Source organism: Antechinus flavipes, chromosome 2 (assembly GCF_016432865.1).
Source record: "Antechinus flavipes isolate AdamAnt ecotype Samford, QLD, Australia chromosome 2, AdamAnt_v2, whole genome shotgun sequence".
NCBI lineage: Eukaryota > Metazoa > Chordata > Mammalia > Dasyuromorphia > Dasyuridae > Antechinus > Antechinus flavipes.
This window is the reverse complement of record NC_067399.1, coordinates 682,741,244-682,759,480: the sequence shown is the minus strand read 5'-3', so window position 1 is coordinate 682,759,480 and position 18,237 is coordinate 682,741,244. Positions and strand designations below refer to the sequence as shown.

The window sequence follows — 18,237 nt, the reverse complement described above, 5'->3', positions numbered from 1 at the left end:
TGCATGATGGCTTGGTACAGGAAGGTCCGAGTTCCAATCCTCACTCACATGTTCACTAGCTGGGGCAAAAGCCTGAAGCCTCAAAAAATGGTTTGAGACTCGGCTCCTCATCCACTTGACAAAAAAAGAAGAAAAAAACATGGATGATCTTACCTTATATTCCTCCAGGTTGTTGTGAGGATCAAATGAGCTAAGGACCATGCTGTACTGAGTCAGGTAATGTTATTGTTATAATTATTATTGTCGGATGTGTTATTTTCATCGTACTAAACATTCATTGGTTGTTGTGGCTACAAATTCATCTTTTGGAGGCTCTCTTACTTGACCCCCTCTGGTCATAGCTGGACTGGGCAAGCTTGAACTCGGGGATCTGTTTAAAAGAAAGCCCCTCTACAACCCGAGATTTCCCAGCTTGCTGTTACCTGCCAGGGTTCGGGCCCACCCACTGGGTGAGCTCACCAGGGTTCGAGCTCTTCTACATAATCTGAAACTCTGGAGACAGATATAAGAGGAAGAAACTGTCACATGCGTTGGTAGGAAAAGCCCAGTTGGTTCGGTTTCCTTCCCCTCTGACTCTTCTCTCTCATCCAGCTTTGTCCCAAGTCCCAGCGATCCCCAAAGACCCTGTCAGTAGCAGAGCCCCTCAGCTGGCCTTCCTTACACACTGGGCAAGGAGAACAAGCTCCTGGGGCTCTTGGAGGGAATGTGGCCACAATGTTCCATGTGGCCTTATTTGAAATGAAAGAAGAAGAGAATGAAGTCTTTGCAGCAAGTAAAAGCTCTTTTTTTTTTAAATAAAGTATCTGAAATATAAATGTGGTTGGGTCAGATTCCCTTCAGCGTTTCCATTTTAACTAGCTTAGTTTCTAGTACACATTATACTACCGCTTGTTTGTTTGTTGTTATCACTTTATTCTCAGAGCTTTTCTTATAAATGGAAAACCTTCTCCAACCTTGTTGGCTAATTGATCTAACTTTCCTTACTCAGAGGCCAGTCAGTGTTCAGCCAATGCCCCTCTTCCATGTCACAGATGTTGCAGTTAGTCTTCTTGTTCCCTTGGTTTGTACCAATCATCTCTCCCAGAAAGTTACAGAAAGCTGTGTTACCATCCTCTCCCCAATTCAGAGGATCTGCAGTGAAACAGATATTTCCCCCCATTCCTAGGGAGGAAAAACATTTTCTTTGAAAGGAGATGTTGGTCCATAACTCACTTATGGTGCCTTATGATGATATCATGGGCCCCTACCCATGGTTTGTTTCCTTTCTTCCTTCTTTCCTTCCCCCTCACTTTTTCCTTTCCTTCCTTCCTTTCTTCTTTCTTTCCTTTCTTCCTCCCTCCCTCCTTCATTTCCTTTCTTTCCTTCTTCCCTTCTTCCCTTCCTGTGATGACCGTGTATTTTAAAATCAGCCGGAGTCAGGAATTCAGGTTAGGGGAAAATCAGCGATCTTTATTCTTAGTGAAGGTGAAGAAGGATCAAAGGTGAAGGGGGATCGAAGGTGAAGGGGGGTCGCGATAGCAATGTGTGCCGTTGCAACAAGACCCCAGCCAGCAGTCTCTCTTTCCGTTTCCTTTCCTCTCCCTCCCCCCTCCCCCCACCAAAATCATCATTTCCTATACAACACATTGGGACTTGCACAAAGAGTGGGCGGGGGCCATTCTTTCTCCAAGTATATATATTAATAGAGTATGGTCCAATTACTATTTAGCCTCACGTGCTTGGGACCTCAGTGCATCAACTCGACCCTCAGCCCATTACACCTTCCTCCCTCCCTCCTTTCCTCCCTTCCTCCCTTCATCCCTTCCCTCCCTCCTTCCCTCTCAGTCTCTCTCCATCTCTTTCTGTCTATGTCTCCCCTCCCCCCATTTATCTAAGGAGGGATACTGAACATCTGAGAATAATAGTGTGCTACTTTAGAAAACTGGGACATGGCTCCATGTGGATGATCTTGCCTCGGGCACTTGGTTTATAATTGAGCTTCTGATCCAGGATGCCCCAAGGATTGCTTTTTCTTTCTGAAGTATTTAGAGCTGCCTGACAGACTCACTGTTGCTTCTGCTGATTCTTGTGAGTAGAGCTGCAGGAACCAGTCAGGAGTTGTCAAGCTCGGGCTTCTTTTCCTTTTTTGCAAGTTTTCTTTTGTACCAATGTTCCTGTTTTCTCACAGCCCCTCTGCCACTTCTAATTGCCTTTTTTTTTTGGTCATCTGTGCCGCCGTGACGGGTATGAGACAAAATCATAGAATTCTTTTAATTTGCATTTCTCAAATCAGTTTTTATTTGGAGATTTTTTTACAAAAATAGCTACAAAGCCTATTTGTTCCTTGGAGAACAGTTCATATTCTTAGACTGTTTAGTAATTGAGCAATGGCTCTTTTTCTTGTAATTTAGAATAGCTTCTATCATTTTTAATTACTTATCTATATTAGGAATAGGACTTTTATTTGAGAAATCTGCTTCAATTTTTTTCTCTGCCCAATTAGTTGTTCCATTTTTAATTTTAATGTTATTATATTTGATTGTGAAAATTCAAAAAAAGGTAATTCTCCTTCTGGCTTTTTCTCTCCTCCCCAATAGTCATCAAGAGACTGCAGGGGCCTCTAGATTCCCAGGAGCTCATGGGAAAACTGGAACTCAATTTTTTCCATGGCTGGCTAACTATACATTATTGGATAGACCTGATGGCTGGGCTATTTAGATAAAATTCTATTCAAATGATAATCAGGAAAATAAGGGGCCCCTGGACCTAATGGTGTGCACAGAGGGGTCAGTCTTTGAATCAGCAAAGCCCAAGGTCAATCCCTTCCCTGAGCTACACTGATTCTTTAACCATAGGAAAGCCATCAGCATCTCATGCTTTCCACATGAATCTCCATAGACCACTTTCTGATCTTTCTCTGCAAAGGGATTTCAAGTCCAAAAATTCTGATCTACAGATTGTTTGACTAGTTTGACCCTTATAAGAAGCCTATGAGGTGAGCAGCACAGATCACTCATCCCCTTTCACAGAGCAGGAAAGTGAATCTCTGTACCTCGCCCATGTTCACATACCCAGTGTCAGAGGTGGGACTCCATATTCCATCTCTCCTGACCAAGGCTCTTTGGCTCAAATGCAGAACTGCTCTTGGACCCAGGCTCTTCAGCAGAAGGTCCAGGCTACTGCTTGTGATCCTTATGAATATGTCAGTTTGTTCTATTATTACTGGAACAACCATGTAAATGGTACCATATTCCCAATGCCTACCTGCGCTAAGGTTTTCACTGAGACAATGTCCGTCTGCCAATGGAGCAGGCCTGTCATCAATCAATCACTAAGCATTTATCAGCTGCCTATAATGTGCCAGCCCTTTATTAGTTCTCATTTGCCCTTATGTTAGCAGGATGGCTCTCCAGAGCACAAGGGTGGATTCTAGTGGAAATCCCCGAGGGGCTGAGATTGCTGGTACCTTTGCTCATAAGCCTCCATGGGCACACGTTCCATTGATTATCAGGCAGACTTAATTAGTTTTAGAAAGTTAATTATTAAGCAAGCAAGTAAAGCAGGAGCAGATAGCAGGGAAACATCCACCAAAACATTTAATAAACTTTCCTGGTGTTCACACAAAATCTCTGTACAAAGTGGATTCCAATTAAGAAGGCAGATAGAACCAGAGAGTCCCCATTACCAGATCTTTTCTCCCTTTATAGTGGCTCTCTCAGCTGGGTTTCTTGGGGAATAAAAGGAAGTGCAGACTCATCGTGTTAATGTGGAAAGTGTTATGAGATCACAGGATCTGTGAGCTCAGAAGGGACCTGGGGACTCCTTCATCCCTAGCACTGAACAGCCTTCCTTTGTACAACCTTCTCAAAGAGTTTTCCTTTCCTCCATCTTTCCCTCAATGATTCCATGAGGTAAGAAGCCCCTGATTTCCGAAGACTGACCGTTCCACTCTTTGGGCTCTTTGTGCATCTATCCAATGTTTTCAGCTTGGCAACTCCTCCTCCAGTGCTATGAGTCTGGTCCCCAGAGGGGATGGGATGCACAAAACTAACCTCTGACTTCCCGCACATGACATTCTCCAGGGAAACTGGACTCTGAGGATAAGCGTTTTCATCCCACCTCCGAGCCATGGGGAGTTCTTCCTGGTCAGTCCTCAGTCATCCCAGACTGTGTTTGTGCTCGAAAAGAAAGCACGTGTGGCAAGGTCCCGTCAGCACACAGTTTTCACAGCCTGGCCCTTCTCAGCTCTGTCTGCTGCTTCTACATCGTGAAGAGCATTGCTGACTTGTAAAATGTTTCCAGAAAAAAACTCTTAAAGTTTGCTTAAGAATCTTAACCTCTCCCTCAATAATTGCAACATGTCCCGACTGTCCTCTCAAACCTGCACTAAAAATGAGCTGTCTATTCCAATATTTTACAGAGCAGGATTCAATGTGTTTGTAAAACACACACACACACACACACACACACACACACACACACACAGAGTTTGCATTGTTTCTTAATAGTCTTTCCAAATTTCTTTGCATTTGTGAGTTCTTAAACATTCCTCTATTGTTGAACTCTGGGGCTATTTCTAGGTGTGTGTGTGTATGAATTAAAGAGAGAGAGAGAGAGAGAGAGAGAGAGAGAGAGAGAGAGAGAGAGAGAGAGAGAGAGAGAGAGAGAGAGAGAGAGAGAAACAGACAGAGAAACAGACAGAGAAAATAGAGCAACAGAGTTAATGCAAAAAGACAGACGAAAAATGACAGAGAGACAGCAAGAGAGAGACAAAGAGACAGAGATAGAGAAAGGGAGACAGAGACAGAGATAGAAAGAGACAGAAACAGAGATAAAGGGAGAAAGAGACAGAGACAGAAACAGACATAGAGACAGTAAGAGAGAAATAGGGAGAGAGACAGAGAGAGAGAAAAACACAAAGACACAAAGAGACAGGGATAGAGAGAAAGAGACAGAAAGAAACAGAGATAAAAAGAAACAGAGACAGAGACAGACACACACTGAGAGAGTTGAGACAACAGAACAGGAGACACACTAAGAATAATTACAGACAGCACTAGAGAAAGCTTCTCTAATGCCTCACTAGGTGTACCCTAAGGACAAGTGAGGGAAGGTGGAGCCAAGTACAGGGGGCCTGATTCTTCTGTGAGAGCAGGAGTTAGAACAAGGATGCCCAGAAGAAAGACTCAATGAGATGAATGGATGAACAACCGGGGATCTTGGAGAGAGTAACTGAAAAAGTTCCAAAATAATGTGTTAGAATCAAATAAATAAATAAATGGTTTTGATGGAAATAACTTACATGTTAGTATAATTGCTTATATTGATGATTAATATTAAGGTTCTAATTAAACATTTAACTTAAAAAAAGAAACCTGGCACACATATAATGGGATTATAGTATTTTATATACTGGTCTTTCCAGCATCTGTGATTGTGTTAGTTTGTCCTTCCTGTATCACTTTGATTTACCTCATTTTTGTGACTTAGCGGGTGGTCTCTGAGAACTGCTGCAGCTTTAAGATTCCCGAATCTGTCCATTTCCCCTGCTGCTGACCCACTGGACGACAGCTGTTTTTCTTCAGTGCCCACATTGCACTCAGAGCCTTTCTAGTTTTTGGAGGAAGCAGTGATGGTGAATCAATCAGCCTTTTGAACCCTGGACCAATTCCAGACCATAGGAAGGAATGGGAGATGTCAGGGCAGATGCTCTATCTACTAAAAGATGCTATTATTATACTTCATTAACATATTAAATTAGCAACCCAAGGAGCTAGTCATAATTGTCCACGGTATGTGAACATTCCATATTCCAGAACGAAGGTGAAAATTGCTTTTTTACACCAATCAAATTCATTCATAAAGGTAATTAACCTGCCAGAGTGGCTGGTCTAGTGAAGCCTTGGAAATGCTCATCTACCATTCAGTGAAATAATGGTCAATTCCCCACAGAATATTTGATCAAATCCCTCACATTTGTGAGATTTTCACTTGTCTAAATGGTGGAAATAACCAAGTTTCTTGGATGAGGTAGGATCATCTTCCCCTTCTGATATTTTTAGAATATGCCTTATTTACCCAGGCAAATGCATTTAGGTCTCATCTACCTAAAATATGGACACAATGATACCTTTTCCACACTGCTTTAAAATTGGTGCTAGAATCATTATATTCTGGGGCCTTTGGAGAAAGCTGGATCTTGGAAGTCCTTCTCTCTCTCTCTCTCTCTCTCTCTCTCTCTCTCTCTCTCTCTCTCTCTCTCTCTCTCTCTCTCTGTGTGTGTGTGTGTGACACACATATGTATGTCTATTTTTACAGTACATGACTTCAGGGTAGATGCAAGATGCCCAAGGGAAACCATTTATGCAATGAATGTCTTCCTGAGCCCCAGGTTATCCTCTTCCCTAAATACCACCCTGATTTCTAATATGTGAACTCTGAAAAGTAAAGCCCCCAACCAACTTAGAAGACAGGCAGTTGCACCCAACTTAAGGAGAGAAAAGAAAAAATTCTGGCCAATTCCTGGAATCCCTTCCTATTTCTACATTGTATTATTGTCCATGTGATAGAAGTGATATTTTACATGTTTTGATGGCTATGATCCATAATTTGGAGGTTCTCAGCATAGTGAAAAGGAGGCTTAATTACTTCTTGCGTGACCTGGACAATTCTTGAAATCTTTTACTGTTGATATCTTTAGAATATGCTGGAAAAGCACTGCAGGAAGCTCCAATCTGAGTGGAGAAGTGGATGACATGGGGAATTCTCTGTTGTAGTCTAGGATCCATGGTTTAGAAAGAATGCTCTGAAGCTGGAAAATGCCCAGAGAACAAAGGAAAGGAGTCTGAATCCGTGTTTTAAAGGAAGGGTCCCTGTTGGGACCTTGGAAAAAAGAAGACTCCAAGAGGACAGAATTGTTGATTTCAAAGGTTGTCATATGGTGGTGAGCTTGGATTTGTATTGTTTGGCTCCAGAAGACCATTTGGGGAAGGTGGATAGATGGATGGTGAAGAGGTGGATAGATGGATGGATGGGTGGGTGGACAAATGAATGGATGAAGGGATGGTCACTATCAGGGAACTTAAGAAGGAAAATCTTGATTGGATACACGTGGCCATAGAGCCCATTGAGTTCCTTTCTGAGCCAGAAATTCTGTATCTATGAATCAGTGATTCTGTGCGGTAGAAATGTAAAATTTGTTCTGATTTGTCCCAAAGGGTAGAATTAGGAGCAATAAGTATGAGTGACAGAAGGTCAAAATTATATTCAATGGAAGAAAAGATTTTCTCACAAGGAGATGGTCTATACATGTACAAATTAATTCGAGCACTGAATCACTTGTTCTTGGACAGATATACAAAAGAAGTCCAAGTGACCACTTGCTCAATTCTTAAGGAAGGAGATCTTATCTGAGTATGGATTGGATGAGAAGCTGCTGAGATCCTTCTAGTTCCAAGATGCTGTGATCCCTAAAGAGTTTGTACTCAGATGGGAAATGAAAACTCTGAGGGAAGTCCCAGGAGACAAAATCATCACTTTTCTTGTCTTACCGCCATGGCAACTTGAGGGTCTTAATGAGGCACAGTCATTGTAATGAGGGACAGTTAAAAGGCAGGGATAAGACTAATTGGCAGGGGCTGTGATTTCTAGATAATTGCTCTGACAGCTCCCTGAGTGGCAGTGAAGGGGCTGACTGCTGCTCCTTCTCCATCAGAGAAAAAAATAAATTCTCATTGTCTCCAGGGATCCATCCCCAATCTGGTGGCTCCTATACCAGCTTGCTCTATAAAATCAGAGTAACTACTTCTATCTTTGAAATGGGACCCAACCTGAAAATAAATTAATACACAGTGTCTGGCACAGACTCAGTGCTCAATAAAAGCTTGTTGGGTGGTTGATGAATAGCATATTAACTTGTCAGAAAGTGCTTTGTTGTGAGTGTGTCTGTGTAAGTGTGTGTGCCACAAACACAAGCTTCTCCTTTCTCCTAGCCTATTTCCTTGGTGAGTTTTTGAGTATTCCCCAAGTGGATGAAGATAAATGGGAGATACTCTCAGAAGTAATCAATGGGTCCTGAGTGTCCTTCTCTAGGCAGGATCCACCCTTTGCCAAATCCTTTGATGGATAACTGACTAGTCTGGATCATATACACTAACTCTAGGTGATCCTCAAGCCCTATTATTTTTCTCTATGTTCAGATGGTCTTGTTATCTCGTCAGCTTCATGGATTCATTCATCATCTCCACGCAGATGATTCATAAATTTATTTATCCAGCCGTCCCCATTCTCCTGAACTTTAACCTCACATCTGCAGTTGTCTGATGGACCCTTCAGAGTGGATTTCTGTGGACAGCATATATTCAACATGTACAGAACTGATTTCCTTGTCTTTTCTCAAGCCAATCCTTCTTTAGTACCTTTTTCTGACTACTGAAGGTTCCACATTCTCTCAGATTTTGGGGCTCAATCTAAATATCACCCACATTTCCTTCTCACTCCTCGTAGCTATTGTTACCAGAGTCTCCCCATCTACCTTTGTACATGGCCCTCCGATATGCTGTTGCCCTGACTCAAGTCCTCACCTCCCTTAACCTCCTGCAGAAGTCTAGACCGGAGCTGAGGACCTTGTGTCTGCCAGGGACCACTTAGCTATTCCTAGCACCTTTCATGGAGTATGCGGAATTACAGACTTTCAGCAGTGGGAGGTGGTACTTAGCCTTCAGCTTCCCATCACCTGTGGTTGCCTTAGCCCATGATTTCTCAGGCCTTATACAGCCTGCCAGCTGGAGGTCCCCCATCCCACTATCTCCCAACTCCTCACTCAGCTGCCAAGAGAACTTGCTAAATCTCCCATCTGGTCCCATCACCCACCACCAGTTCCTGATCAGGAAGCTCCTGTGTCTCTCCATCATGTCCAGGATAAACACAAAATACAGTTTGCCTTTTCCAGCTCTGCCTAACCTGCCTCCTCTCACCTTTCCAGCCTTCTCATACTAATTGTTCTACAAAGAACCACCTCTGGGCTCCAGGGACTTTGCCTTCTTGTCTGTTCCCCAAACAAGGACTTCTCCCTCTTGATGGGTCTCTTACCTGGCTGTCCCAAATCCTGGAATATCTTCCTGGTCTCAGCTGCCAGGCTTCCTTGGCTTCCGTTGAGATTTGGCTCAAGACTTCCCATCTGCAAGAATTTTTTCCTGGTCTCTTCAATACCATCACCTCCTGTGATTAGGGCCTTCCCTCACAGACATATCTAATTTAGTCTGCATGTCAATGTCAATATTGACCCAGAATGGTAGAAATTATTTAGATACACAACCACACACACACATACACACACACACACACAGAGCATTTTTTCATAATCATACAGAACAGTGGATGTATTTTGACATGGGGGTGGGAGGAGGAGAAAAGTGTTTCAGAAACACCGATGGTCCAGGCAAAGCTTTGGGGCAGAAGGCAGATCATCTGTCCTGGGCATCCCTGCATCACACCCTTTGCACACAGAGTAGATCCTTCCTACAGGTTTGCTAAACAGGTAAAGGAAATTGCCTCCCTCCCTGCATTGCCCCCACCTACCAGGGTCTTTCCAAGAAGGGAACACTCAGCCAGTAATCCTCTATAAGGGGCTGGGACTGGCAGCAACAAGATTGAATGTTCTGCTTGAGAAATCCCTATTTGGATTGGTGAGAATCTCCTGCTTTCAAGTCGCTTAGAGGGATGGTGGGGCAGCCAAATAAAATGTTTATTTCTCTGCAGAATCAATGTTCCCTGGGCTTAATCAGGGGGAGAAGTGTCCCCATAGTGCATGAGGCGGTCAGCTCCCAATCAGACCATTTCTACCTGATGAATCCATGCTTGGGGAAATATAATCTTTCCAGGAAGCAGACCTATGCGTTTCTAGCTCATTCCTCCAAGATCTACCCAGGCACTTAGTCAAAAGCATTTAGTAAGCACTTGCAGGTACAGCCAAATACAAGCAGAAAGTACAACAATCCCTGTTCTCCAGGAACTTACATTTCAATAAGAGAAGACTAAACAAAAGGAAACTGAAAAGGGAGGAGATAGAAGTTTAACTTTAGTAATGGGAGAAGAAAAAGAAATTGAAAAAAAATAGAGTAACTATTGAGGAAACAAAGCTATCGTGTTTTGCAGATGATAAGATGGGGTACTTAGAGAATCCTAGAGAATCAACTAAAAACTACAAGAGACAATTTACAACTTTAGCAAAGTTGCAGGATACAAAACAAATCCACATAAGTCATCAGTATTTCTACATGTCATCAACAAAGCCAAGTTGCAAGAGATAAAAAGAGGAATCCCATTTAAAATAACTATACAACATAAAATATTTGGGAGTCTTCCTGCCAAGACAAAATCAGGAACTATATGAACACAATGACAAAACACTTTTCACGCAAATCAAGTTAGATCTAAATGATTGGGAAAATATTAATTGCTCATGGATAGGCAGAGGTAACATAATAAAAATGACAATTTTACCTAAATTAATTTACTTAGTCAATTCTAAACCAATCAAACTGCCCAAAATTACTTCCTAGAGCTAGAAAAGTAATAGGAGAATTCATCTGGAAGAAAAAGAACAAGAATATCAAAGGAATATGTAAAAAAAATGCAAAGGAAGGTGATCTAGCAGCACCAGTTCATGAGATCAGCAGGACCAATGTCCTGGGCTGGTGACAAATTATTTCCAGCTTCCAGGCTCATCCACCTTTTGGTTTGCTGTCCTGTACAAGGGCTGAGGTTAAAGAGTACCTTCAGGCTCTCCCTGTAGCAGGCCATCAGGGGGATTAGAATAATGGGATTATAGACTGGTGTCGGCAAGTCACCTCAAAAGAAAGAATTGGCAGGCTTTGATCTCCAAATCAAGGGCCAAGCATTTTATTATGCTGCCAAGAATAGTCTAAATCCATAAGGATTTTTTTTTTTACCAAGAAAAATTAACAAGAGGGGAGATAAGTGTTAAAATCCTAGTGTTAACTCAACTTGAAGCAAGGTGTTAACTCAAGGGAGATGTCAGAATACTAGTGTTAACTTGAAACAAGGTGATAACTCAAGGGAGATGTTAGAATCCTAGTGTTAACTTGAAACAAGGTGATAACTCAAGGGAGATGTTAGAATCCTAGTGTTAACTTGAAACAAGGTGATAACACAAGAGAGATGTTAGAATCCTATTGTTAACTTGAAACAAGGTGATAACTCAAGGGAGATGTTAGAATCCTAGTGTTAACTTGAAACAAGGTGATAACACAAGAGAGATGTTAGAATCCTATTGTTAACTTGAAACAAGGTGATAACTCAAGGGAGATGTTAGAATCCTAGTGTTAACTTGAAACAAGGTGATAACACAAGAGAGATGTTAGAATACTAGTGTTAACTTGAAACAAGGTGATAAACTCAAGGGAGATGTTAGAATCCTAGTGTTAACTTGAAACAAGGTAATAACACAAGAGAGATGTTAGAATCCTAGTGTTAACTTGAAACAAGGTAATAACACAAGAGAGATGTTAGAATCCTAGTGTTAACGTGAAACAAGGTGATAACTCAAGAGAGGTGTTAACTCACTGGAATTGACACAATACTTGTGTTCACACCTTTAGAGTTAACTTTGTGAATTCACACCTCCCTTAATCCCTGCCTCTAGAAGGAGGAGTCAACCTTTGGGAGAGCATATATATAGAAGCTCTTAGAGCCTAGAGTTAGTTATTTCAGAACATTGTCAGTGTTGGAGAGGAGCCCACAAGCCCTTTCTCAGAGACAAGAGAGATTCATTCCATTTTCTACCTGGCTGGCTGGAGGCTGAAGGACAAACCTTTGAAATTGGAGACATTCTGAGGGAGCTCCTGGAACCAAGAAGAGACTCCTGTGAGCTTTACTTCCCCTCTCCCCCTTCCCTTGGCTGTGGAGTTACTGTGAGCCCAATCCCAGTGAGGAGGCCGTGCCAGTGACTACAATGGCAGCGGAGTCGGTCCTGGAAGTGGTGGAGAGGCTGCAGTCGAGACTGGCCAGGAATCCCGAACCAAAGATGCTACTAAAACATCTGAAGAGACTCTCAGACTTACCTATCACTGTGGACATTTTGGCAGAAACAGGTGTTGGGAAAACAGTGAATGACTTGCGGAAATATGAGCAAGTAGGAAGCTTTGCCAAAGACTTAATAGCTCGATGGAAGAAGTTAGTCCCTGTTGCCCAGGAGATTGAAAGGAATAATGAGCCTGAGGAGCAAGACCTCGAGAGAAGTCGCTCTAGAAAACGTCCCCGAGATGTTTTTCCCAAGGAGGAGGAAAAGGAGAAGGAATATCAGGAAAGCTGGAAGGCCTCTTGTAGCCAGCCACACAGTCCTGACTACCAGGAGAAAAAGCGTCGAAAGCTTTCAGAGTTTGATAGAATGCCTAAGACCTCACACAGTGGTGAGACAAGAGAAGAAAGAAAGGGATGGAACAAAACCTCCCCATTGTACACATCTGATCAGGAGCTATCTGACAGTAGTCGTGTTCACTCACCTCAGCCTTCCACAAGCCCTCAGCAGTTATCCATGGACTATGATCAACTCCCTGAAGAGGAGGAGGAACAGCCAGTACCACATCAGAAGGCTGGCAAAAGCCATAGTCATGCCTTTCAGGACCGAGGCTTAAATAGCCAAGAGAGATGCTTGGGTGAACCCCAGACTAGAGGCCCTGTGAGTTGGAGCAAGGAGCACAAGACTTCACAGAAGGAAAAGCATCGCTTGGATACAAGAGAGGAAAAGACCTTTAGTTTGGGTCAAGACAAAGTGTCTAAGGCTGTTTCTCAAGAAGAGGGCCCAAGGTCTTCCTCAGGAACCAGTACCAAGGAGAAGCAGACATTTTCTAGTACTGCCAAGAAAGAGAGGGACAAAGAAAGCGGTGATAGCAAGAAGTTTTTACCTCCCTTGGAGGTGGCTTCTGCCAACCATATGAAAAAAACAAAGCATGAGGATGCACAGAAATCAAAATTGGAAAAGACCAAGCTTAGTGAGGACAGCTTTGATGTGGGGAAATGGAAAGGAGAATTTTCTCCCAAGCCAAAAGAGAAAGGGGGATCTGACAGCTTAAAGACATGGGAAGGAAAATCCAAAGCCTCTAACTCGGACAGAAAACCACCAAGTCACTTTTCAGGGGCTGAAGAGATAGATGTGGATGATGACTATGAACAGCCCACCATGTCTTTTGAATCATACCTCAACTACGACCAGCCCCAGAGGAAAAAAAAGAAGGTTGTTAAAACTACAACTGGGGTTCGTGCAGAGAAAAGTCACAGTAAGCAGAACGGTTCCAAAGCTGATCATAAAAACTCTAATAATGCCATTCAGAAACTGCCCAAGATGAATGAGAGCAAGGCAGAAAAGCAACATTCTGGAACCAGCCCTGCCAAACTAAAAAAAGTGTCCACTGATGTGACCCCAACATTACCAGATATCCACTTGCCTACCATTCAGGCCAATTTTCAGCCACTTCCTTCTCCTGAATTGATTCCCTCCTTTCAGCCAAAGAGGAAAGCAGTCTCCTCACCCCATGAAGAAGAGGAAGCTGGATTTCCTGTACGTAGGATGAATTCAAAGATGCAAGTCTATTCCGGTTCCAAGTGTGCCTACTTACGGAAGATGATATCCTTGAAAGAGCAGTGCATCAGAGTCCTCAGTAATAACATAGACTCAATTTATGAAGTTGGGAGTGTTCCCTATTCTGTACTTGAACCAGTTTTGGAAAGATGTACTCCTGAGCAACTCTATAGAATTGAGGAGTGCAACCACGTGTTAACTGAAGAGACTGATCAGCTGTGGAAAATTCACTGCCATCGAGACTTTAAGAGAGAGACACCAGAGGAATTTGAGTCTTGGAGGGAGATGTATCTACGACTCCTAGATGCTCGGGAGCAGCGACTGCTCCTGTTGACTAAGAACATCCGAGCAGCTCACGCCAACAGACTCAAAGGCCGACAAGTAAAGATGGCCTTTGTCAACTCTGTGGCCAAGCCGCCTCGTGATGTCAGGAGATGGCAGGAGCAATTTGGGACTGGAGGAGCGGCTGTTCCCGAAAAGATCTACATCAAGCCCACTTCCTGCACCTCCAGCAGTGGCTACAACTGCAGCAACGGAAGCAGCAGCTCCAGCAACGGAAGCAGCAGCTCCAGCAACAGCAGCGAGGAAGGGCAGCCCTACGATGGCCCGAACACCAGCAGCGCCCACTCAGCCCCAGCAGTCAGCAGCACGGTGTCTTGCAACCCCAGGAAACGGCCAGTTAAAAAACCTGCCCCAATCATGGCCAAGGCGATAAGGGCATTCAAGAACAGATACTCCCGGAGATAAAAACCTTCCCTGAAGATGGGAAAGGAAGAGGAGGAAGGGGAAGAGGGGGAGTAACTTCTAGGACTTCTAGTAACTTTCTAGGACTTATGGACATGTTACATTACTACTAGCCTGTGTAGCTTATGTAATTATGTGCCATGCCTCCCATATTGATGGTTTATGTGTACCTGTTTCAAATGAGCCCCTACAGAAACCCGCTAATATGATTTGACTTATAAAAAATAAAGGTTTTGTTATAATCTTGGAGCATGTCGTTGATCTTTTAAAAACTGTACAGTACACATCTCCTTGGTTCTCTACAGAGAAAGAATTGGATCCAAATGAGTGGAAATTAGTGGGAGAGCAACCAGGTGAATACAACAATTCTCATCCAAACTCAATTTCTAAAAATATACTTTATACATACAATTTAATACAACTGGCTATAACAAATTATTTAAGTGTTAGAATGAAGAAAAAGAAAGTGCAGGAAGGGGAGGTGCCAACTATACTAGGTGAAAAGCAAAAAAAATCAGATAAGAAGGGAGTTAAGCACAATTCTGACTGTGATACTTCACAGCAGGAGAAATTAGATCATTCCACATCTCATGACCCTCCCCCCTCAATTAACCCTTCATGGGTGGAGGGAGAAGGAAGAGGGGGAGAGGTAGTAATGCAGTCAGAACCACCTATTAAGGAGAACATGACAAGATTAGAGAAAGCATTAATTAAAGCAAAAAATGAAGGAGAAGATATATCTGATTTTATAAATGCATATCCTGTGATTGAAAAGCTTGATTCCTCAGGTCAAAAAGAGAGAAAATACACTCCTTTTAACTTGGAAAAAAATTAAAGATTTGAAAAAGGTTTGCACTCTTTATGGGGCTACATCCTCTCATGTTAAGCTGTTACTAGATAAGTTGTCTTATGAAATCTTAATCCCGAATGATTGGAAATCCATATCTAGGACATGCTTAGAATCTGCACAAAATTTGTTGTGGCTTTCAGAGTTTCATGACTTATGGAGGATTCAAGCCCAATGCAACAGGCAAACAGGAGCTAATGTACAAATCACTTTTGACCAACTAGCCGGTGAAGGTCAGTATGGAGAGAATTCAAAACAGATTTATTATCCCATAACAGTGTATGAGCAAATTTCTAAGGCTGCAATAAAAGTTTGAACTTCTCTCCATGGACAGAAAGATGGAAGTAAAGCTTTCACAAAAATAAAGCAAGGTCCCAATGAACCTTTTGCAGATTTTGTGGGATGTTTGCAAACAGCTGTCATAAGAACCATTAGAGATAATGATGCAACAGAAATAATGACCAGACATCTGGCTAAGGAAAATACCAATGAGGTTTGCAAAAGAATTATATGGGGACTAGACAAAGATGCTCCTTTAGAGGAAAGCATAAGACGTTGTGCCACAGTGGGCACAAATGCTTATTATACCCAAACTATGATGAACATGGAAAGACAGGGTCCCTCTTGGCAGAGGAATTCTAGAGAAACTCGTAGATGTTTTCAGTGTGGAAAAGTTGGACATGTGAGAGTTCATTGTAGATGTGGAGATAGAATGAGAGGACAAGGTGAGAGAAAACCCAAAACCCCATTTCTAAAATGTAACCAAGGCTTTCACTGGGCCTCTCAATGTAGGATGACCCAGAGAAATGAGAGGCAGGGCCCAGCTCCAAGGTATCAATCAAAAGACAGATGGGGTTTGATAGCAGCTGAGGTTACACCCAGAGAGTCTTTAGAAATTCAGGACTCTGATGTTATCAACCAACAGAAAAGCAATTGGGATTACAGTTGGGGAGATTACAGGCCTTTTAACCCAACAGGGCAGCATCCAGTGCAAAACAGATGCAATGTAATTGCCAGATGATGAGGAGAAATCTCAAAAGTGGTAAATAGAAGGGAATTAGATAGGTTAACTGCTTGGGGAAGAGGGTTTGCTTGTATTTGTACAGAGGGAGAAGGAATCAGATGGGTGCCAACGAGCCGTATTCACCTTGTCCATCAGAGAGAAACAGAAAAAGAGAAAAACCTCAAAACAAAGGAGATGATTTAAGAAACATCTGACACTGAAAGAGTATGGCTGACAATGAGACTGTTAAAAGAACTTTAAAATCTTCAGCTTTCAGTTCTTGAAAAACAGCAGGAATCATTGGATTCCTTGAGATGAAAAATTGTTGATGAGACTATTGCAGTATTTCAGAGTTTACAGGAATTATTGGATTCCTGGCACATGAACTAATGGACAATGGATTCCTTTGGGACTATTTCTAGGACTTATGGACATGTGTAAATTCTCGTGTTGATTCATGTTATTTGTTACATTACTACTAGCCTGTGTTATATTGCTATGTGCTTATGTATCTTAAGTAATTATGTATAATGCCTCCCGTATTGATGGATTTATGTGTACCTGTTTCAAGTGAGCTCCTTCAGAAACCTGCTAATCTGATTTGATTTCCCATTTCCTTTGGTGTTTTCATCTCCCTTCCTGAGATGTCAGGGAACACGTGATCACCTTCTTTTTGGGGTTTTCACCTCCTTGAGAAGTCAGGGAGGAAATGAATGTTCTAAAACAAAAGAAAACGAGAGATTTTAGAATCCTAGTGTTAACTTGAAACAAGGTGATAAACTCAAGGGAGATGTTAGAATCTTAGTGTTAACTCAATGGAATTGATACAATGCTTGTGTTCACACCTTTAGGGGGTTGATATCATAAATTGGTTTTCTGATTGGATACAGTAATTCTGCTGTTAGGATGATTTTGTCAGGGCAAAAATTTCAGCTAAACATTTTTACTTCTTTTGTTATGGTTTGCTTGAATTTTATTTTCTTTCCCATTTTTTCCCTTTTTGATCTGTATTTTCTTGTGCAGCAAGATAATCATATGTATATCTGTATTGGATTTACATATATATTTTAGGGAGGAGGTGGGGGAAGAGAGGGAAATTGGAACTCAAGGTTTTGCAAGAGTCAGTGTTGAAAATTATCTGTACATGTTTTGAAATTAAAAAAGCTTCAATAAAAAATAGTGAAGGCATCACTAAGGAAAATGAAATGAATTTAAAAAAAATTGGCTAGATATTCTACCAGAGATTTCCACCTGGGGCAGACTGTAATCAAAAGCTCTACTTATAATCCTATCAGTGCTCCTCCTGCTTGCCTCAGAACATTTTACAATCCTACCAGTGCTCCTGGATTCCCAGATTGTTTATAATGGATCAGATTCTGTTAATGCCATCTAGCTACCCAGACTTCATCACAACCAGCTCTCAGACGAGGGGCCACATCTGATCCTTGATCCCGAAGGCCAGGTTGGCAGGGTAGAGAAGGCTCTGAGTTAGACTGAGGCTGGAGTCCTGTCTATGTGACTCTTGGCAGAGGACAATCTCTCTGAGTCTCAGTTTCTTCCTCTGCCCAAAAGGGACAGAATCTGTATTTGCCACCTCTTGGGGCTATTGTGAAACTCCAACAAGAACTTGAATGGAGAGTGTTTGGTAACATTAACATCCAACATTGAGGAGAAAAGGGGAGAGTCCTCCAAAGCCTTGGAATCCATCCTCAGGCTCACGACACAGGGTGGGCTACAAAGGCTCTCTTTCTCCCCCACCCTCCACCTTAGCTCAGGTCCTCCTCAGGGGCTGACTTGTTCCCAAATGACAGATTTCCAAACACTTTGAGGTGTTTCTGTGTGATTTAGTCTCTCCACCTTTTGGCTCCCACTCCATCAAATGGCTTTCAGAGACTTCACCTTCTCCTCCAAGGCCATGATTGACTCCTTGCTCAGTAGCAGGAGCCTTCAGGTCCCTTTTCTCTGTCAGCAGCCCAGGGGAAGGGCCAGCCTGGGCCCCCCTTTCCTGATGAGATCCTATTTGGGGTTTCCCAACCTCCTTTTCACCACTGCCTGTGGCTCAAG

At 42.5% G+C, this 18,237-nt stretch overlaps 1 protein-coding gene across 1 annotated transcript; it reads left to right on the top strand.

Annotated features, from left to right (window-relative positions):
• The first annotated feature begins 11,935 nt into the window (after nt 1–11,935).
• Nucleotides 11,936–14,326, top strand: LOC127552218 (elongin-A-like). Its single transcript, XM_051982733.1, has one exon. It carries the CDS (start codon nt 11,954–11,956, stop codon nt 14,324–14,326), a length of 2,373 nt encoding a protein of 790 aa, XP_051838693.1. The 5' UTR covers nt 11,936–11,953.
• Nucleotides 14,327–18,237: the final 3,911 nt, after the last annotated feature.